Source organism: Schistocerca americana, chromosome 6 (assembly GCF_021461395.2).
Source record: "Schistocerca americana isolate TAMUIC-IGC-003095 chromosome 6, iqSchAmer2.1, whole genome shotgun sequence".
Lineage (NCBI taxonomy): Eukaryota > Metazoa > Arthropoda > Insecta > Orthoptera > Acrididae > Schistocerca > Schistocerca americana.
Window position 1 is genome coordinate 347,250,219 of NC_060124.1, and position 22,253 is coordinate 347,272,471.

The 22,253-nt window shown below is 42.6% G+C and overlaps 2 protein-coding genes across 2 annotated transcripts in view; one reads left to right on the top strand and one right to left on the bottom strand.

The window, feature by feature from the left end:
• Positions 1-6,645, bottom strand: part of LOC124619481 (intraflagellar transport protein 52 homolog) — a 75,939-nt gene extending 69,294 nt beyond the window's left edge. The window contains exons 1-3 of the mRNA XM_047145894.1: positions 6,521-6,645; positions 6,260-6,393; positions 5,965-6,182 (exon numbers count right to left, since the gene is read on the bottom strand). Coding sequence (XP_047001850.1) covers positions 5,965-6,182; positions 6,260-6,393; positions 6,521-6,535 — 367 coding nt within the window. The 5' untranslated portion in view covers positions 6,536-6,645. The remainder of the gene's footprint in view (positions 1-5,964; positions 6,183-6,259; positions 6,394-6,520) is intronic.
• Positions 6,646-6,673: 28 nt separating this feature from the next.
• Positions 6,674-22,253, top strand: part of LOC124619482 (THO complex subunit 3) — a 54,986-nt gene continuing 39,406 nt past the window's right edge. Inside the window, exon 1 of the mRNA XM_047145896.1 lies at positions 6,674-7,133. Coding sequence (XP_047001852.1) covers positions 6,948-7,133 — 186 coding nt within the window. The 5' untranslated portion in view covers positions 6,674-6,947. The remainder of the gene's footprint in view (positions 7,134-22,253) is intronic.

Here is a 22,253-nt window from a genome sequence, read left to right on the forward strand (position 1 = left end):
CCATTTGTCATAGGAACTCATTACCTAATGTGATGATAGCGAACATCATTGGATACAGAACACAAACACCTCTGGTTTGCATAGCCAGTAGTTTGGACAGCAGTCGTTGTGCTTCTGATGTATTAAGACTGATAGCTGTGGCTTATTTTCAAGGTCTCCAAGATGTCCCTCACAAAATAACTGTAGTTTGGATGCTGCCTGTGTTGCCCTGAAAGGCTTCAACAATGAGGATGTTTGACTGACGCCTTGGCCAGTACATTCTCCAGATTTCTCTCCAATGGAAAACATCATGTCGTGGCTCGTCAAGAGAGATTGGCACACCACCACTCATCTATGACTATGATTGATGAACTCTGGTATTGAGTTGACACAGTGTGGAATGATGTACCTGAACCTCTCATCCAAGCTCCTCTTGGTACGATGTGATTCTTGAGTTTCTCCCGGCGTATTTGATAATCAAAATATCCACGGGTATGCTGCCAGTCTATAGTGTCCAACGGGCACAATATTTCGGCGATCAAACATGTCGCCATCATCAGGTGAACTGACGGACTGAGCTCCTGTGAACGTGCCGGCACGGAGATCCGTACGCTATGGCTGCTCAGAGGGAACTGGGTTCGGTCGCGGCGGCGGCCGATTTAAATACCCTCCGCCCGCGGCGCGCTCCCTCCGCCGTCCGCGCCCAGCGCCACGGTCGCGCGGTGGAACAGATTGCGACGGCGTCTGAGATGACGTCGGTGTGATGGCTCTGTCCGCCGTGGTCGTCACAACTATACGTCTGCTCGATTTACTCTTGATTAACCCGATCGCTGGTTCCCAAGCCTTGCTAAGATTTTAGCCACAGTCACGGTTTATGAGGTCGTCATTGGTGCGAATTTCGATGGCCTCTCTAACAACGCTGTCCCAGTATCTCGACGTCTGTACCAGAATCCTCGTGCGGTCATACTCCATGGAGTGATTTTCCGACAAACAATGTTCAGCGACCGCCGACTTGCTCGGATACATCAGTCGAGTGTGCCTCTGGTGTTCACGGCATCGATCCTCGACGGTACGCATCGTCTGACCAATATACGACTTGCCACATTGACACGGAATCTGGTACACGCCGGCCTTCCTCAAACCGAGGTCATCTTTGGCGCTCCCCACCAGCGCACGAGTTTTATTTGGAGGACAAAACACAGTTCCGACCCGGTGTTTCTTCAGAATGCGGGCGATTTTTCCCGAGAGTGCGCCTGTGTATGGAATAAATGCAGTGCCTACCTCCTCCCTCGTGACTTCATCCATCTCAACAGGTTGTGCTGCAGTGGTTGGGCGGAGAGCACGTTGAATCTGCCACTCTGAGTACCCATTTTTTCGAAATACAGTTCTCAGATGTTCCAATTCCTGGGGTAGACTCTCTGCGTCAGAGATAGTGCGCGCCCTATGTACTAGAGTTTTAAGTACCCCATCCCTCTGTGAAGGGTGGTGACAGCTGTCTGCATGCAAATACAGATCAGTGTGCGTAGCCTTCCGATACACCCCATGACCTAGGGTGCCGTCAGCCCTTCTATTGACCAAGACGTCAAGGAAAGGTAATTTACCCTCCGTTTCAGTCTCCATAGTGAAATTGATGTTGGGGTGTATGGAGTTTAGATGTGTAAGGAAGTCAAGGAGTTTATCCATACCATGTGGCCAGATGACGAACGTGTCGTCAACGTAACGGAAAAAGCAAGTAGGTTTCCATACGGATGACGACAGGGCTTCCTCCTCGAAGTTCTCCATGTACAAATTCGCTACCACCGGTGAGAGTGGGCTACCCATGGCGACTCCCTCCGTTTGTTCGTAGTATTCTCCATTAAAAAGAAAATACGTGGAAGTCAAGACATGCCTAAGAAGTTCAGTGGTCTTCTCGTCAAACTTCTGACTAATCAATTCTAGTGACTCTCGCAGGGGTACCCTCGTAAACAAGGAAACGACGTCAAAACTCACCATGATATCTGACTCATCCAACCTGAAGCTATCAAGGCGTTTAACAAAATCCACGGAATTACGGATGTGATGAGGGCATTTACCCACATAAGGACTTAATATTCCCGTCAGGTATTTGGCCAACAAATATGTAGGTGCCCTGATGTTGCTGACAATGGGGCGTAATGGTACCCCCTCTTTGTGAACCTTCGGGAGTCCATTTAGTCTAGGCGGGACCGGACCTTGGGGTAACAATTTCTTAGCGTCACCCTCCGGTAAATCTGCGTCCTTGAGAAGCGCCCTCGTCTTGTTCTCCACCTTCTTTGTAGGGTCAACGCTGATCTTCCGGTAGGAATTGTCATTTAGCAGGCTCTGCATCTTATCAGTGTAGTCCTTATGGGAGACAACAACTGTAGCATTGCCTTTGTCAGCCGGTAAGACAACAATTTCAGAGCGCTCCCTCAGATCACGAATGGCCGCCCTCTCTTTACTGCTGATATTTGACTTCATCGGCTTGGATTTCGTCAACGCACGACAAGTTTCACGACGTATTTCCTCGGCTGATTCTGGCGGAAGTCGAGCTGCAACCTGTTCAACAGCACTAACAATTTCTGCGACCGGAGTGAACTTGGGGGTGGGAGCGAAGTTGAGACCTTTCTGCAAAACCGAGACCGCATCATAACTCAACACCATGCCACTCAAATTGATGACAGTCTTGCACGGAATCTGCAGGGATGGTTTGTCAAGGAGACGTGAGAACTTAGCTGTTTGACGTCCCGTAGCCTTCTTATGGGCGGAATCAGCTGACACCCAGGTGACACCATCAATCCAATCCCAGGAACAAGACAAGACTATATGGACTCCCGAAGGTTCACAAAGAGGGGGTACCATTACGCCCCATTGTCAGCAACATCAGGGCACCTACATATTTGTTGGCCAAATACCTGACGGGAATATTAAGTCCTTATGTGGGTAAATGCCCTCATCACATCCGTAATTCCGTGGATTTTGTTAAACGCCTTGATAGCTTCAGGTTGGATGAGTCAGATATCATGGTGAGTTTTGACGTCGTTTCCTTGTTTACGAGGGTACCCCTGCGAGAGTCACTAGAATTGATTAGTCAGAAGTTTGACGAGAAGACCACTGAACTTCTTAGGCATGTCTTGACTTCCACGTATTTTCTTTTTAATGGAGAATACTACGAACAAACGGAGGGAGTCGCCATGGGTAGCCCACTCTCACCGGTGGTAGCGAATTTGTACATGGAGAACTTCGAGGAGGAAGCCCTGTCGTCATCCGTATGGAAACCTACTTGCTTTTTCCGTTACGTTGACGACACGTTCGTCATCTGGCCACATGGTATGGATAAACTCCTTGACTTCCTTACACATCTAAACTCCATACACCCCAACATCAATTTCACTATGGAGACTGAAACGGAGGGTAAATTACCTTTCCTTGACGTCTTGGTCAATAGAAGGGCTGACGGCACCCTAGGTCATGGGGTGTATCGGAAGGCTACGCACACTGATCTGTATTTGCATGCAGACAGCTGTCACCACCCTTCACAGAGGGATGGGGTACTTAAAACTCTAGTACATAGGGCGCGCACTATCTCTGACGCAGAGAGTCTACCCCAGGAATTGGAACATCTGAGAACTGTATTTCGAAAAAATGGGTACTCAGAGTGGCAGATTCAACGTGCTCTCCGCCCAACCACTGCAGCACAACCTGTTGAGATGGATGAAGTCACGAGGGAGGAGGTAGGCACTGCATTTATTCCATACACAGGCGCACTCTCGGGAAAAATCGCCCGCATTCTGAAGAAACACCGGGTCGGAACTGTGTTTTGTCCTCCAAATAAAACTCGTGCGCTGGTGGGGAGCGCCAAAGATGACCTCGGTTTGAGGAAGGCCGGCGTGTACCAGATTCCGTGTCAATGTGGCAAGTCGTATATTGGTCAGACGATGCGTACCGTCGAGGATCGATGCCGTGAACACCAGAGGCACACTCGACTGATGTATCCGAGCAAGTCGGCGGTCGCTGAACATTGTTTGTCGGAAAATCACTCCATGGAGTATGACCGCACGAGGATTCTGGTACAGACGTCGAGATACTGGGACAGCGTTGTTAGAGAGGCCATCGAAATTCGCACCAATGACGACCTCATAAACCGTGACTGTGGCTAAAATCTTAGCAAGGCTTGGGAACCAGCGATCGGGTTAATCAAGAGTAAATCGAGCAGACGTATAGTTGTGACGACCACGGCGGACAGAGCCATCACACCGACGTCATCTCAGACGCCGTCGCAATCTGTTCCACCGCGCGACCGTGGCGCTGGGCGCGGACGGCGGAGGGAGCGCGCCGCGGGCGGAGGGTATTTAAATCGGCCGCCGCCGCGACCGAACCCAGTTCCCTCTGAGCAGCCATAGCGTACGGATCTCCGTGCCGGCACGTTCACAGGAGCTCAGTCCGTCAGTTCACCTGATGATGGCGACATGTTTGATCGCCGAAATATTGTGCCCGTTGGACACTATAGACCGGCAGCATACCCGTGGATATTTTGATCCTCTTGGTACGATTATCAAACACCCATAAACCACAGTCTGCATATCCCCTCCTCCCCTCACCCCAAAAAAATAGTTAGACCTCCCCAACTCCCACAAACCTGTGAACTGCCACTCCCATACTTCCTCTTTCTAAACTGAGACTATCAATTTACATCACAAAGCCAGACCTTCACATACCACCACCCCCCCCCCCCCCCCAACTTCCTCCAAAATTTAACATACACTGAACATACTTCCCACAAAAAGAAAACCAATCAAGCACAATTCTCACTCACTCCACTCCCATGCGCACAAAAATTTAAAGAGGGCTGATAAAAAATAATAAGTCAGTAAAACAATCTCCATCACGGCAGATCTAAATCTCTCAAACCAGGTTCCATGCCAAAATCAATTTCCAAATATTATCAAGGCGGCACCTCCACGTGTTTAAATCCCAGATATGAAAGTCCAGGACTCTGGTCAACTTCATATTCTCACCACAAATGTGACATCTGACATAATCAGCAATCAATACAAACAGCTGTAAGAATTTAATCTCTATCATCATGTCTTCACGACAGAGTAATTGTTGAATATATCAATCGCACCCATCACTAACAAAAAACAACACAACACCAATCACACCTAGCAAAAAATTCAAACGCATAAAACACAGAACTAATAAATCAAAGTAATTCTCTGGTGACAAAGCATACTCTTCCAGGACAAAGTTCATGCAATGATTACCCTGGATCAAATGGCCAACTACCAAACCTAAACATTCACCACAAGTGTGCACCACCAAATACTACAACACAACATATACAAACACGAATCAACTCAAAAACATTGCACCACATAGATGTCAAGTAATTCAGATAGGAAGAGAAAAGGAGCTTCAGAAGTGTGATGGTACAGAAGCTTGATTCAATCTATCTTCATTAATTATTTATTAATTTATTTAATTCATTAACCCACAGGTTAGGTATGGAGATCAAATAATTAATGAAGAAAGATTGAATCAAGCTGCGAAAAAAGAAATTTGTGGCATAACCTGGGAAAAAAAACCGGATTGGTTGATGAAACACCACTTTGAATATCAAAGAATCGTCAATTTGGTAATTGGGGGAGGGGGAGTGGAAGATTGGAAGTTAAAACGGATTTAGGTTCCAGTAGTTATCCGGAGATGAAGAGGCCTGCACAGGATACATTAGTGTGGGGAGCTGCATCAAACCAGTGTTGGGACAGAATACCACTACGGATTATAAGCATAAATTGAAGGAAGATCTTTCAGTACAAATGCAAAACACAAGCTTTTCATTATTTCGCCCAACGTTCAAAAACACAAATACTTAAATAGCACTTACTCTGATTTAGTAACAATGAATTTCACAGGCATAAGATAATTCAACATACAGGGGCTACTGTATAAATTTTAGTCATTGTTATTATATATCAATCAACTTACCGTTGTTAACCATAATACCATATTCTTCAAGAAGAAAATTGATATTTGTATGGAATGCCTTTTCACCACCTTCGCCAAGCATTACTAACATATATCCTCCGGAATCCAAAAATTTCTTCATGCAGTTGAATTCTGCTTCTGAGAACTTTTCTCGGGGTCCAGGCAAAACGAATACAGAAGTATCCGATAGTGCAACGTCGGTTATTTCTTCCTTATTTCTGAATGTGAAAATACAGCAATACGAAACTATTAAAACTTACTTCAGGTACGATCTAAATATTCCGAATTTACTTACAGCATAACCTTCCACGTCCCCTTCAGCTTACGATGCAGCGTCCTATAATTGTCTGTTAACTTAAACAATTCATTCTTACAAGAATTGATAAGGATGGTGTTGTTGCTCCTATCTTTCACGCCAGTTGACAGATCCTTAGAAGGAAAGAAAGACATTAATAATTGAAAAGTTTGACCTGCCTTTTAAATGAATTACAACTCCCGTTACTGAATGGTAGTGTTAAGAATGTTCAGTTTGACATTTTATCATGCGTTTGTTTACCTCTGAGGGCGCCATACTTTGGTTTACACTTTCCGATCTTCACGTGTTCACATGCCAGTGGCTTCGTTCAGTTTTAGCTTTAAACCATATCGATATGATTCGATCTGGGCCGTAGTTTCTACTTTAGACTGTGGTTTCTACTTTCTTATATATGAGCAAATATTATACGTTTGTGTTGATTAACGGTGTGAATTACCTGAAGAACATAGCTCTCATACTACTGCATATATGCTTTGATACAAAAAAATCCACTGGTTGATTCGTCTTCTGCAGATTTGTCACCATCTCTGATACTATAAGCCAACAACGACAACCCAACATCAACAAGCATGCGTTTGTGTTTGTGTTGATTTTGATCGCGACGCCGCGGAAAGTTACAGTGTTTGAAAACAGTACTTGTAATTTTCTGTCAGTATACGTTGTAACGATGGTAGATTTCTATAGCAATATTGAAGAATTGCAGAATTACTTCAAAACACACAATAAAACACGAGAATATCAGGCACATTCTTCTAAAGTGCATTCTGTTGGTTGGAGTTGCGATGGAAGACGATTAGCATCTGGCTCTTTTGATAAATGTGTGTCAATATTTACCTTGGATAGAGACAGACTGGTAAGTTCAAATTAATGATTGTTTGATTATAGTAGATCTAAGATGTCTGTTTGATGTGCTGTAGTTAGAGGAGGAGGAAGAGATTAGTGTTTTACGTCCCGTCGACAACGAGGTCATTAGAGACGGAGCACAAGCTCGCATTATGGAAGAATTGGGAAGGAAATCGGCTGTGCCCTTTCAAAGGAACCATCCCGACATTTGCCTGAAACTATTTAGGGAAATCATGGAATACTTAAATCAGGGTGGCCGGAGACGGGTTTGAATTGTCGTCCTCCGGAATGCGAGTCCAGTGTGCTAACCACTGCGCCCCTCCGCTCAGTCTGCTGCAGTTCGACTATGATGCGGTTCATAGTACAAAATTTTATCAGTTTCAGTCAAAGTTAAATTGAAGTATAATTGTCAAATAGGTACTGGCCACTGCTTAATAGTTCGTTACTCATTGTATATGAAGCACCTTAACGTGCATGGGTACAAACATCCAGTGTTTTTCGAGACCGATCATTGCCTTGTATATTGTGACGTAGACATGTTAGTTACCGAACCGACCCATTTTTATATATTCTGTAATTGTTGCTATTAATGCCAGCCGTATTCAAAATTTTTTAATGCTAATAGCTTTTGATGTGTTCATTGCAGCTTTCTCTGCAACTGCTCTTTAATAATAGTCTTTGTTGTAATACAGTCCCCCCCCCACTCCAATTAACTTTCAAAATTGTCATAAGGTAGACGTTCAGTTTTATAAGAACACTTTGTCTGCAGTTTCTCATGTGCACTATATACACTTAATTTGTTTCTGGGTTATTCTACACCAAGTGAATTAGTAGTCCCCAGGTGACCATCTCCAACCTGAATGAAATTTTGAATAGGTACGATCAGTAGGGTAATCGATAGATAAGATTAGATTAAGTTAGTCCTTGTTCCATAGATCATGAATATGACACTTCGTAATGATGTGGAACGTGTCAGGTTAATAAAAGGTGTCTATCCAAGATACTACATTACACAAAATATTACATGACAATAATTTTTCTTTTTTTTTTTTTTTTTTTTTTGGGTGGGGGGTGGGGGAAATTATGCACTTACTATATCCAAAAACACATCTAATGAGTGGAAGGAGTTGCCATTCAGAAATTATTTTAATTTCCTTTTAAATGCTAAATGGCTATCTGTCAGACTTTTGATGCTATTAAGTAAGTGACCAAAGACTTTTGTGGCAGCATAATTTACCCCCTTCTGAGCCAAAGTTTGACTGGTGATGTAAAGTTAATGACTGTTGTGACACCTTTTTCTATGTATATTCACAGTTTTGTTGCTTGTCAGCGAGGCCAATAAATGTGACTGCTCTGATCTATAGCTTAGCCTGAGGTCGGGGTATGTTGGTGACAGTTTGATTGTGAGTTGGAGAATCCAAAGAACGTGAAACTAAAAGAACCTGGTTGTGTTAACATGCTGAATTGTAGCTTAGCCTGGGAGTACAGAAGTGACCGATTCCACCCGTTTGCTTTGACCCATGACGTCATCAACGTGGTGGAAATGGCTATTCTAAGCGTCTCCACTATGGTGCCTATGATATCACTACATACACACAGCCACAAACACAAAAATACGTATAAATAAGATAATAACCTCCCCCTCCAAAAATACAATCAAACTAACGGGACAACTGCGGGAAATTGGTGGTTTTAGGGAGTGGACAAGCTAAATATAACAGTAAAAAATACACCATAATCCCAAAACACACAAGATGACGAACAAAAAAAAATTTACAAGATCTACAGGAATCGGACACTTCCCTTGACCTATATAGGTCAACGGCAGTTGACGATACCAAAACACCAATGCCTACAGTAAAAATTACAGAAATTGGAATCAGACATTTCCCTTGACCACAGCTGACAGTACTGAAACACCTATACCTACATATAAAAAAACGAAAATTGGAATCGGTCAATTCCCTTGACCTATATAGGCCTATACTATAACTACTTATACAAAAAAAACCAACAGCTACAGCTACGAAAAGCAAAACCAAAACCACAGCACCTCAAAAATTAAGAACTGAAACATCCCTATGTAAATTAAAACACATTCAATACACAATAAATTCACAAAACATTACAACTTGAGAAAAATAGAACAAAAAAAAAAAACAGTTACTTACCACCAACAAATTACAGCCGGCCATCTCACACACACACACAGATAGAGGATGCCATGAAACACAACAAGATGGCATCTACAAACACAACCAACTCCAACTCCGCGCTGTAATGATGTCACACACCACAACACCCTTACATCAGAGGGTCAAAGCAGACAGGTGGAATCCGACTCTTCCATTGACCCCCTTAGCCCATATGAAAAACTTGCCACTGATATAACATTATCGTCGCCAAGCTTTTGGTGTTTGTCACAGGTTATGCACTCCCCTTGTCACAGGCAATGACTCATTTTGAATATTTCTCTTTATTCTACAGATGTTCCATATAGAATACAATGTTGTTTTTGTAGCCATTGTCATTGTTCTTGTTTTGGTGGTCTTCAGTCCTGAGACTGGTTTGATGCAGCTCTCCATGCTACTCTATCCAGTGCAAGCTTCTTTATCTCCCAATACCTACTGCAACCTACATCCTTCTGAATCTGCTTAGTGTATTCATCTCTTGGTCTCCCTGTGTGATTTTTACTCTCCACACTGCCCTCCAGTACTAAATTGGTGATCCCTTGATGCGACAGAACATGTCCTACTAACTGATCCCTTCTTCTAGTCAAGTTGTGCCACAAACTCCTCTTCTCCCCAATTCTATTCAGTACCTCCTCGTTAGTTATGTGATCTACCCATCTAATCTTCAGCATACTTCTGTAACACCACATTTCGAAAGCTTCTATTCTCTTTTTCTCCAAACTATTTATCGTCCATGTTTCACTTCCATACATGGCTACACTTCATACAAATACTTTCAGAAACGACTTCCTGACACTTAAATCTATACCCGATGTTATCACATTTCTCTTCTTCAGAAATGGTTTCCTTGCCATTGCCAGTCTACATTTTATTTCCTCACTACTTCGACCATCATCAGTTATTTTGATCCCCAAATAGCAAAACTCCTTTACTACTATAAGTGACTCATTTCCTAATCTAATTCCCTCAGCATCACTCGACTTAATTCGACGACATTCCATTATCCTCGTTTCGCTTTTGTTTATGTTCATCTTATACCCTCCTTTCAAGACACTGTCCATTCCGTTCAACTGCTCTTCCAAGTCCTTTGCTGTCTCTGACAGAATTGCAATGTCATCGGCGAACCTCTAAAGTTTTTATTTCTTCTCCATGGATTTTAATACCTACTCCAAATTTTTCTTTTGTTTCCTTTACTGCTTGCTCAATATACAGATTGAATAACATTGGGGAGAGGCCACATCCCTGTCTCACTCCCTTCCCAACCACTGCTTGCCTTTCATGTCCCTCAACTCTTATAACTGCCATCTGCTTTCTGTACGATTTGTAAATAGCCTTTCGATCCCTGTATTTTACCCCTGCCACCTTCAGAATTTGAGAGAGAGTATTCCAGTCAACATTGTCAAAAGCTTTCTCTAAGTCTACAAATGCTACAAATCTAGGTTTACCTTTCCTTAATCTTTCTTCTAAGATAAGTCGTAGGGTCAGTATTGCCTCACGTGTTCCAATATTTCTACGGAATCCAAATTGATCTTCTCCAAGGTCGGCTTCTACCAGTTTTTCCATTCGTCTGTAAAGAATTCGCATTAGTATTTGGCATCTGTGACTTGTTAAACTGATAGTTCGGTAATTTTCACAGCTGTCAACACCTGCTTTCTTTAGGATTGGAATTATTATATTCTTCTTCAAGTCTGATGGTAGGCCTATTTCACCTGTCTCATACATCTTGCTCACCAGATGGTAGAGTTTTGTCAGGACTGGCTCTCCCAAGGCTGTCAGTAGTTCTAATGGAATGTTGTCTACTCCTGGGGCCTTGTTTCGACTCAGGTCTTCCAGTGCTCTGTCAAACTATTCACCCAGTATCATATCTCCCATTTCATCATCATCTACATCGTCTTCCATTTCCATAATATTGTCCTCAAGAACATCGCCCCTGTATAGACCCTCTGTATACTCCTTCCACTTTTCTGCTTTCCCTTCTTTGCTTAGAACTGGGTTTCCATCTGAGCTCTTGATATTCGTACAAGTGCTTCTCTTTTCTCCAAAGGTCTCTTTAATTTTCCTGTAGGCAGTATCTATCTTACCCCTAGTGAGTTAAGCCTCTACATCCTTACGTTTGTCCTCTAGCCATCCCTGCTTGGCCATTTTGCACTTCCTGTCGATCTCATTTTTGAGACGTTTGTATTCCTTTTTTCCTGCTTCACTTGCTGGATTTTTGTATTTTCTCCTTTCATCAATTAAATTCAGTATCTCTTCTGTTACCAACCATTCTTCTTCTACTGTATTTCTTTCCCCTATTCCTGACAATTGTTCCCTTATGCTCTCCCTGAAAATCTATACAACCTCTGGTTCTTTCAGTTTATCCAGGTCTCATCTCCTGAAATTCCCACCTTTTTGCAGTTTCTTCAGTTTTAATCTACAGTTCATAACCAATAATTGTGGTCAGAGTCCACATCTATCCCTGGAAATGTCTTATTATTTAAAACCTGGTTCCTAAATCTCTGTCTTACCATTATATAATCTCCAGAATGAGATTTTCACTCTGCAGCGGAGTGTGCGCTGATATGAAACTTCCTGGCAGATTAAAACTGTGCGCCCGACCGAGACTCGAACTCGGGACCTTTGCCTTTCGCGGGCAAGTGCTCACAATCTGAGCTACCGAAGCACGACTCACGCCCGGTACTCACAGCTTTACTTCTGCCAGTATCTCGTCTCCTACCTTCCAAACTTTACAGAAGCTCTCCTGCGAACCTTGTAGAACTAGCACTCCTGAAAGAAAGGATATAGCGGAGACATGGCTTAGCCACAGCCTGGGGGATGTTTCCAGAATGAGATTTTCACTCTGCAGCGGAGTGTGCACTGATATGAAACTTCCTGGCAGATTAAAGCTGCAAGGTTAGCAGGAGAGCTTCTGTAAAGTTTGGAAGGTAGGAGACGAGATACTGGCAGAAGTAAAGCTGTGAGTACCGGACGTGAGTCGTGCTTCGGTAGCTCAGATGGTGAGCACTTGCCCGCGAAAGGCAAAGGTCCCGAGTTCGAGTCTCGGTCGGGCACACAGTTTTAATCTGCCAGGAAGTTTCACATCAGCGCACACTCCGCTGCAGAGTGAAAATCTCATTCTGGAAACATCCCGCAGGCTGTGGCTAAGCCATGTCTCCGCTATATCCTTTCTTTCAGGAGTGCTAGTTCTACAAGGTTCGCAGGAGAGCTTCTGTAAAGTTTGGAAGGTAGGAGACGAGATACTGGCAGAAGTAAAGCTGTGAGTACCGGGCGTGAGTCGTGCTTCGGTAGCTCAGATGGTGAGCACTTGCCCGCGAAAGGCAAAGGTCCCGAGTTCGAGTCTCGGTCGGGCGCACAGTTTTAATCTGCCAGGAAGTTTCATATCAGCGCACACTCCGCTGCAGAGTGAAAATCTCATTCTGGAAACATCCCCCAGGCTGTGGCTAAGCCATGTCTCCACTATATCCTTTCTTTCAGGAGTGCTAGTTCTGCAAGGTTCGCAGGAGAGCTTCTGTAAAGTTTGGAAGGTAGGAGACGAGATACTGGCAGAAGTAAAGCTGTGAGTACCGGGCGTGAGTCGTGCTTCGGTAGCTCAGATGGTGAGCACTTGCCCGCGAAAGGCAAAGGTCCCGAGTTCGAGTCTCGGTCGGGCGCACAGTTTTAATCTGCCAGGAAGTTTCATATCAGCGCACACTCCGCTGCAGAGTGAAAATCTCATTCTGGAAACATCCCCCAGGCTGTGGCTAAGCCATGTCTCCACTATATCCTTTCTTTCAGGAGTGCTAGTTCTGCAAGGTTCGCAGGAGAGCTTCTGTAAAGTTTGGAAGGTAGGAGACGAGATACTGGCAGAAGTAAAGCTGTGAGTACCGGGCGTGAGTCGTGCTTCGGTAGCTCAGATGGTGAGCACTTGCCCGCGAAAGGCAAAGGTCCCGAGTTCGAGTCTCGGTCGGGCGCACAGTTTTAATCTGCCAGGAAGTTTCATATCAGCGCACACTCCGCTGCAGAGTGAAAATCTCATTCTGGAAACATCCCCCAGGCTGTGGCTAAGCCATGTCTCCACTATATCCTTTCTTTCAGGAGTGCTAGTTCTGCAAGGTTCGCAGGAGAGCTTCTGTAAAGTTTGGAAGGTAGGAGACGAGATACTGGCAGAAGTAAAGCTGTGAGTACCGGGCGTGAGTCGTGCTTCGGTAGCTCAGATGGTGAGCACTTGCCCGCGAAAGGCAAAGGTCCCGAGTTCGAGTCTCGGTCAGGCGCACAGTTTTAATCTGCCAGGAAGTTTCATATCAGCGCACACTCCGCTGCAGAGTGAAAATCTCATTCTGGAAACATCCCCCAGGCTGTGGCTAAGCCATGTCTCCACTATATCCTTTCTTTCAGGAGTGCTAGTTCTGCAAGGTTCGCAGGAGAGCTTCTGTAAAGTTTGGAAGGTAGGAGACGAGATACTGGCAGAAGTAAAGCTGTAGTACCGGGCGTGAGTCGTGCTTCGGTAGCTCAGGTGGTGAGCACTTGCCCGCGAAAGGCAAAGGTCCCGAGTTCGAGTCTCGGTCGGGCGCACAGTTTTAATCTGCCAGGAAGTTTCATATCAGCGCACACTCCGCTGCAGAGTGAAAATCTCATTCTGGAAACATCCCCCAGGCTGTGGCTAAGCCATGTCTCCACTATATCCTTTCTTTCAGGAGTGCTAGTTCTGCAAGGTTCGCAGGAGAGCTTCTGTAAAGTTTGGAAGGTAGGAGACGAGATACTGGCAGAAGTAAAGCTGTGAGTACAGGGCGTGAGTCGTGCTTCGGTAGCTCAGGTGGTGAGCACTTGCCCGCGAAAGGCAAAGGTCCCGAGTTCGAGTCTCGGTCGGGCACACAGTTTTAATCTGCCAGGAAGTTATTATATAATCTATCTGATACCTTCTAGTATCTCCAGTCTTCTTCCATGTATACAACCTTCTTTCATGACTCTTGAACCAAGTGTTAGCTATGATTAAGTTATGCTCTGTGCAAAATTCTACCAGGTGGCTTCCTCTTTCATTTCTTACCCCCAATCCATATGCACCTACTACGTTTCCTTCTCTTCCTTTTCCTACTATCGAATTCCAGTCACCCATGACTATCAAATTTTTTTCTCCCTTCACTATCTGAATAATTTCTTTTACCTCATCATACATTTCTTCATCATCTGCAGAGCTAGTTGGCATATAAACTTGTACTACTGTAATAAGCGTGGGCTTCATGTCTGTCTTGACCACAATAATGTGTTCACTATGCTGTTTGTAGTAGCTTACCTGCACTCCTAGTTTTTTATTCATTATTAAACCTACTCCTGCATTACCCCTATCTGATTTTGTATTTATAACCCTGTATTCACCTGGTCAAAAGTTTTGTTCCTCCTGCCACCAAACGTCACTAATTCCCACTATATCTAACTTTAACTTATCCATTTCGCTTTTTAAAGTTTCTAACCTACCTACCCGATTAAGGGATCTGACATTCCACACTCCAATCCATAGAATTCCAGTTTTCTTTCTCCTGATAACGACGTCCTCTTGAGTAGTCCCTGCCCGGAATTCCAAATGGGGGACTATTTTACCTCCAGAATATTTTACCCAAGAGGATGCCATCATCATTTAACCATACAGTAAAGCTGCATGCACTCAGGAAAAATTACGGCTGTAGTTTCCCTTTGCTTTCAGCCATTCGCAGTACCAGCACAGCAAGGCCATTTTGGTTAGTGTTACAAGGCCAGATCAGTCAGTGATCCAGACTGTTGCCACTGCACTACTGAAAAGCTGCTGCCCCTCTTCAGGAACCACACATTTGCCTGGCCTCTCAACAGATACCGCTCCGTTGTGGTTGTACCTATGGTACTGCTATCTGTATCACTGAGGCACGCAAGCCTCCCCACCAACAACAAGGTCCATGGTTCGGGGGGGGGGGGGGGGGGGGGGGGGGATAGAATACAATAAGGTGTACAAAATTTGACCTCAGCATATGTAAATTTTCACGTTGTATCAGGTGTTCGATAGGTGGCTGCAAAATGGACTAGGATCTATAGGGATACCCTAGCCAGAAATCTTGATTGTTTTGTCAGGCCCATAGCATAGCCCAAGATCTAGGTCAAATTGGAAGGTGACAATTTGGGCATCGGTTAACAGAGCAGAATTTTCTTTGAGCCCTATGGCATTTTGTATTCAACACACTGCTGAAATTTTAAGTCAGTGTCATTCACCATTTTGATGCAACATGAGGTCAATGTAGGGGAAAAATTAATACAACAATTTTTCAACTGTTTTGTGGCTGCCCTTATTTATGAACAAACTTAAAGTATACTGAGTGCTCTTTAGTAGTTCTGCAGCTAGGTGTGCTCAAGAATTATGACGTTTCTGGAAAATGAACATCTTTATAAAAATCAACATGGATTTCGCAAACAGAGATTCTGCGAAACTCAGCTTGGTCTGTTCCTCCATGAGATCCACAGCACAGTGGACAACGGCGCTCCGGTTGATGCCATGTTCCTTGATTTCAGTAAGCCATTTGACACCATCCTGCATTGCTATTTAATGAAAAAAGAAGAATCTTAAGGAAATTTAAGTCGTCCACGAAGGAAGTGGCTTGTAAGGCGCTTGTTCACCCAATTCTTGGGTATTGTTCATCTATATAGGATCCCTATCAGGTAGGTCTGATAGAGGAGATAGAAAAGGTCCAACAAATAGTGGCCTGTTTCGTCGCGGGATCTTTTAGCTGGCAAGAGAGCATTACAGAGATGCTAAACAAACTCCACTGGCAGCAGATGTTACAAGAGAGGTGTTGCGCATCATGGAGAGATTTACTATTGAAATTTCAGAACAGTATTTTTCATGAGGAGTCAGACAATATATTACTTCTCCCCACATACATCTCGCGTATTGACCACAAGGAGAAAATCCGAGAAATTAGAGCCAATGCAGAGGCTTACTAACAATCATTTTCCCACGCAATATTCGCGAGTGGAACAGGGTTGGAGGGATCAGATAGTGGTACTGAAAGTACCCTCCACCACACACCATTAGGTGGCTTGCAGAGTATGATGTAGATGTAGTTGTAGAGATGCTTGTTATCATCTCTGCCAAAGGACAGCAGTTATTTATTATTATTTTAGAAGTTATTAACTAATAATCAAACTATCAAAAAAAATTATCAGTTGTTTGTATACTTTTATGTTGTATAACTATATGCTATCACATTGTATTTTTATTTTTGTTTAATTATAAAGAGTAGATGATTTTGTACCAGAAAATATTTTGTTTGTTTTTGCATTCTCTCAGGATAAATTTTTAAGAAAATAGTTGGAGGGTAATACTGTCAAGTATTTCCAAAGTATAATTGTATTTCATGTTTGATAGATGTTTTAGATTTATGCTACAGGGTCTTCCAGGAGGAATGTTCAATATTTTGGGTTATGACAGGAATGATTTCAACTAAAAATGTGTAGTAACCCTGGGCATACCTTAGTGAGCTATGAGCGCTTCATTGCTTCTTCATGTTTGTCACTGTGAAGCAAATATCTTCTACTGCAAGCTCTTTGCTTTCCATATTGTGGGAGGAAGTGGCATAGATCATAACAAGAAAAGATTGTCTGGTAAAAAGGGCTTTGAAATGCAAACCTTAAGATCTCTTAAAATTAGTGAAGTGTGGTGGCAGGAGGAACAGGACTTCTGGTCAGGTGAATACACGGTTATAAATATATTATCAGATAGGGGTAATACAGAAGTGAGTTTAATCATGAATAAAAAACAGAGGGCCGGCCGGAGTGGCCGTGCAGTTCTGGGCGCTACAGTCTGGAGCCGAGCGACCGCTACAGTCGCAGGTTCGAATCCTGCCTCGGGTATGGATGTGTGTGATGTCCTTAGGTTAGTTAGGTTTAATTAGTTCTAAGTTCTAGGCGACTGATGACCTCAGCAGTTAAGTCGCATAGTGCTCAGAGCCATTTGAACCATTTGAAAAAACAGAGGAATACAGGTAAGCTACTATGAACAGCATAGCGATCACATTATAATAGCCAAGATAGACATGAAGCCCCCACCTGCCACAGTTAGTACAAGACTGTATGCCAACTAGCTCCACAGATGGTCATGAGACTTAAGAAATGTATGATGAGACAGAAGAAATTATTCAGATAGTTACAGCAGACGAAAAGTTAATTGTGATGAGGGACTGGAATTCGATAATAAGAAAATGAAGAGAAGGAAAAATAGTAGCTGAATAGGACTGGTGGAAAGTGATGGAAGAGGAATCCACCTGGTAGAATTTTACACAGAGTATAACATAATCATCGCTGACACTTGGTTTTATAATAATAAAAGAAAGATGTATATGTGGAAGAGACCTGGAGACATGGGAAGTTTTCAGATTGATTATGTAATGATTAGACAGAGATTGAGGAACCAGATCTTGAATTGTAAGACATTTACAGGAACAAATGTGGTCTCTGACACCAATTTAAAACTTAAGAAATTGCAAAAAGGTAGAAGATTAAGGAGATGGGACTTGATAAGTTGAAAGAACCAGAGGTTGTTGAGAATTTCAGAGGGAGCATTAGACAACAGTTGACTAGAACAGGGGAAAGGAATATAGTAGTAGCTTTAAGAAATGAAATAGTGAAGGCAGCAGAGGATCAAATAAGTAAAAAGAATAGGCCTAGTAGATATCCTTGGATAACACAAGAGATATTTGATTTAATTCAGGAAAGGAGAAAATTTTAAAATGCAGCAAATGAAACAGGCAGAAGGGAGTACAAGCACTGAAAAAATGAGACTGAAAGGAAGTGCAAAATGGCTTAAGCAGGAATGGCTAGAGGACAAATGTAAAGATTTAGAAGCATATTTCACGTGGGGAAAGATATATACCACATACAGGAAAATTAAAAAGGCCTTCAGGAAAAAGAGAAGCGGCTGTATGAATAACAATAGCTCAGATGGAAGATGAGTCCTAAGCAAAAAAGGGAAAGCTGAAAGGTGGAAGGAATATATTGAGTACCTATACAAGGAAGATGAACTATAAGGCAATATTATAGAAAGGAAAGTGGACGCAGATGAAGATGGGAGAGGAGATATAATACTGCAAGGAGAATTTCGCAGAGCTCTGAAAGATCTAAGTCGAAACAAGGCCCCAGGGGTAGATGATATTCTGTCGGCTCTACTGATAGCCAGCCATGACAAAACTCTTCCATCTGGTGTGCAAGATGTGTGAGACAGGCAAAATAGCCTCAGACTTCAAGAAGAATGTAGTAATTACGATTCCAAAGCAAGCAGTTGCTGAGAGGTGTGAAAATTATCGAACTATCAGTTTAATAAGTTATGATTGCAAAATACTAACACAAAATCTTTACAGATGACTGGAAAACTGGTAGAAGTCAATCTCGGGGAAGATCAATTTGGATTCCTGAAAAATGTAGGAACATGCGAGGCAATACTGACCTTACAACTTGTCTTAGAAGATGGATTAAGGAAAGACAAACCTACATTTATAGTATTTTTAGACTTAAAGAAATCTTTTGACAATGTTGACTGGAATACTCTCTTGGAAATTCTGAAGGTAGCAGGGGTAAAATACAGGAAGCAAAAGGGTATTTGCAAGTCATACAGAAACTAGACAGCAGTTATAAGAGTCAGGGAGTATGAAAGGGAGGAAGGGAGTGAGACGGGACTGTAGCCTATCCCCGGTGTTGTTCTGTCTGTATATTGAAAAAGCAGTAAAGGAAACAACAAAAAAAAGAGTAGGAATTAAAGTTCTTTGAAAGAAATAAAAACTTTGAGATTTGCCGATGACATTGTAATTCTGTCAGATACAGCAAAGGGCTTGGAAGAGCAGTTGAACAGAATGGACAGTGTCTTGAAAGGAGGGTATAAGATGAACATCAACAAAAGCAAAACAAGGACAATGGAATTTAGTCAAATAAAATTCGGGTGATGCTAAGGGAATTAGGTTAGGAAATGAGACAGCTAAAGTAGTAAATGTGTTTTGCTTTTTGGGCAGCAAAATAACTGACAATGGCCGAAGGAGAGAGGATGTAAAATGTAGACTGGCAATGGCAAAAAAATCATTTTTGAAGAAGAGAAATTTGTTAACATTGAATATAGATGTAAGTGTCAGGGAGTCTTTTGTGAAAGTACTTGTATGGAATGTAGCCATGTATGGAAGTGAAACATGGACAATAAATAGTTTAGACAAGAAGAGAATGAAAGCTTTTGAAATGCAGTGCTACAGAAGAATGCTGAAGATGAGATGGGTAGATCACATAAGTAATGAGGAGGTACTGAATAGAATTGGGGAGAAGAGGAATTTGTGGCACAACCTGACTAAAAGAAGGGATCGGTTGGTAGGACACGTTCGGAGGCATCAAGGGATCACCAAATTAGTATTCGAGGGAGGCATGGAGGGTAAAAATAATAGAGGGAGACCAAGAGATGAATACACTAAGCAGATTCAGAAGGATCTTTCCTTGCAGTAAGTGTACATAATTGCTGGATCTTTATTATTCATGTCAGTATGTAAGATGATTTTAGTTTTATTTATGAACAAGATGTAAGTGAATTTTTACTTCTTTCATGGGAGCATTAAGTGCAGTTTGTGATCTGAGCACTGCAGCGGCCAGGCATGGCTTGTTCCCCCTGCACATCTCCCCATCCTGTGGCAGTCTGTGTGGGCGCCAGGCTTCCTCTGCTCCCTCTTCCTAAATGTATCAACTTACATTTAACATGCTGTAATTTTGGATACATTTTTGCTTTTTATGTGTATCTAGCAGAACCATTGTAACCAAGAAATTAGTCTCTTTCGAGTTGAAGAACGCACTGAGTAGTTTATTGTCAATTAAGTTGTCTGGCCTGCAATAAAAATAGAATGTTGTGTCTACTAGGCAGCTTCAGTGTGTTATAGCACAGGGTTGTCTAAGTAAAATTATTCAGTGGTAGACTAGTAGCTCCAGATGTTTGCCCTGACTTCACATTTGGTTGTTTGGCTAATTGAGAGTGTGATCATCCTTTATTTGTATTGCCTCCGTAGATGCATGACCAACATACCTGACAGGCATGCGGAAGAGCCAAGTTCAGTTCCCAGTACTATCAGTTTTTTTTAAAAAAAAGGGAGTGGAACAGAATCCACTCTGCCTCTGGAGACCAGTTGAGAAGCAGCAGCCCAATGGTCTCGGTAGCTGATGACGACTCAGAAAGCAATGAGTTGAAACTCCATACTGCATCCAACTGATGCCATGTGGCAGAGGATGAAACAGTGGCCAATTGGTATTGTGTGGCCCTCTGGGCCAAATTCTGAAGTTAGCCTACTTTCATCAGGCCTGTTTACGTACCAACAGTTTAGTGATCCACTTCTATAATGGAGCATTGCTTCTCACTCAATTTGAATTTTTGCAAAAATCACTGCTGCAATCCTTTTTCAAGAACAAATATTGTCATTAAAATAGATGATGTGCTCTTAATAAAGCAAGAGCAGCTGAATTTAAAAAATTCACCTGCAGTTGTGCTCAGTTTGCCAGAATGCAGTTCATAAGAAACTTGCTGCTCTGTTATCCTCTTCAAAGGATTCAAATGCTGATGAAATAATGGAAACTGTAGAAAGTGTCAACTCATATGTGCCAAGTTTGGCCGTTCTCTTCTAAAATCTAAGAAAGTCTCAAAATAAGAGTCATAAGGTTACGTAAAGTGCAAGATTTGTCAAGTACAATGTAAAATTTTTCAGCAGATTGTAGTGTAGGTAGGTTTAAGTCAGATACATATGTACAGCAAAATTCTAATAATCAACAATGCCAGTAGTGTGGTAATAATGGTAACCTACAGAGTGAGTTTCTTCAAATATTGAAATTTGCAGATGTTAACACTTGCTTTAAAAAAATTGGTTTGATGTTGCAGAGGCTTCTGAATTTACAGTTTTGGTCAGAATTCTCAGTAAAAGCTAGTAAGCTTAAACTGGCAAGGAGAAGGAAAAAATTCTTAATAGCACTTTGAATAGACACAAATAACTACTGCAGTTTGGTATAACTGCGCATCTCTTTAAAATATTTTGCTAACTAATATTATTTTCCATTTTGAGACAACATAAATTTGGCCAAAACTGTCGTTGAGGTCACACATTTTGTAATCCTATACCGAAGACCTCCTATAACACTCAATTTTCTGTATCTGGACCTCAAAGTTTGCAAAGCTAGCTTTATTTTATTTGGAACATTTACAAAATGTCATTTGAATTATAGATGGTCTGGTTGGGATTATTCCTAAATGTGACCCACTTGACGTGGCATGAGCTCTCTAATTTTTTATCGACAAGCATTTTGTGCAGAGTAACTACTGAAGGCGGAGCTGTGCAGTTTGTAAATGACATGACTTTATTGTTGTGAGCTGTGAACTTTTTCTTATTCTGCAGGAGCTCAACAAATTCATAGTATTTTATTCAGTACTTTCCTCCTGTCCTTTCTTTTGTCTTTCTTATTGTTTATTCCGTCTAGTTCACATTCCTCTCTAACAGTGGAAACTACAGGTTGGAACGTCAACAGTGAAAGAAAAGGATAGATTGCAACTTACACATTGAACACATTGAATTGCAGGCAGGCGCAATGAAAAGACTGTTACACATTTAGCTTTCAGTCAAAGTCTTCTTTAAAAAAAGTAAACACACACACATTCATTCACACGGGCAAGCACACCTCACATGTGACCACCATCTCTGACAACTCGGACAGGAATGCAACTGTCATGTTCAACGAAAGCAGTGGTTTGGAGAGGGTGAGGAAGGGGAACAGATAGGGGGTACACATGTTGGAGGGTGAGAGAGGGAGGAGTTCTCTGCAGGTACTAGATGAAGACATGACAAGACTGCCACCTGGTGCAGCTTTGGGAGGCAGTGCGGCAAGGAAGAGGGTCAGGGAACAACAATGAGTGGAAAATGTGAGGAGCGCGGAAGGAGAGA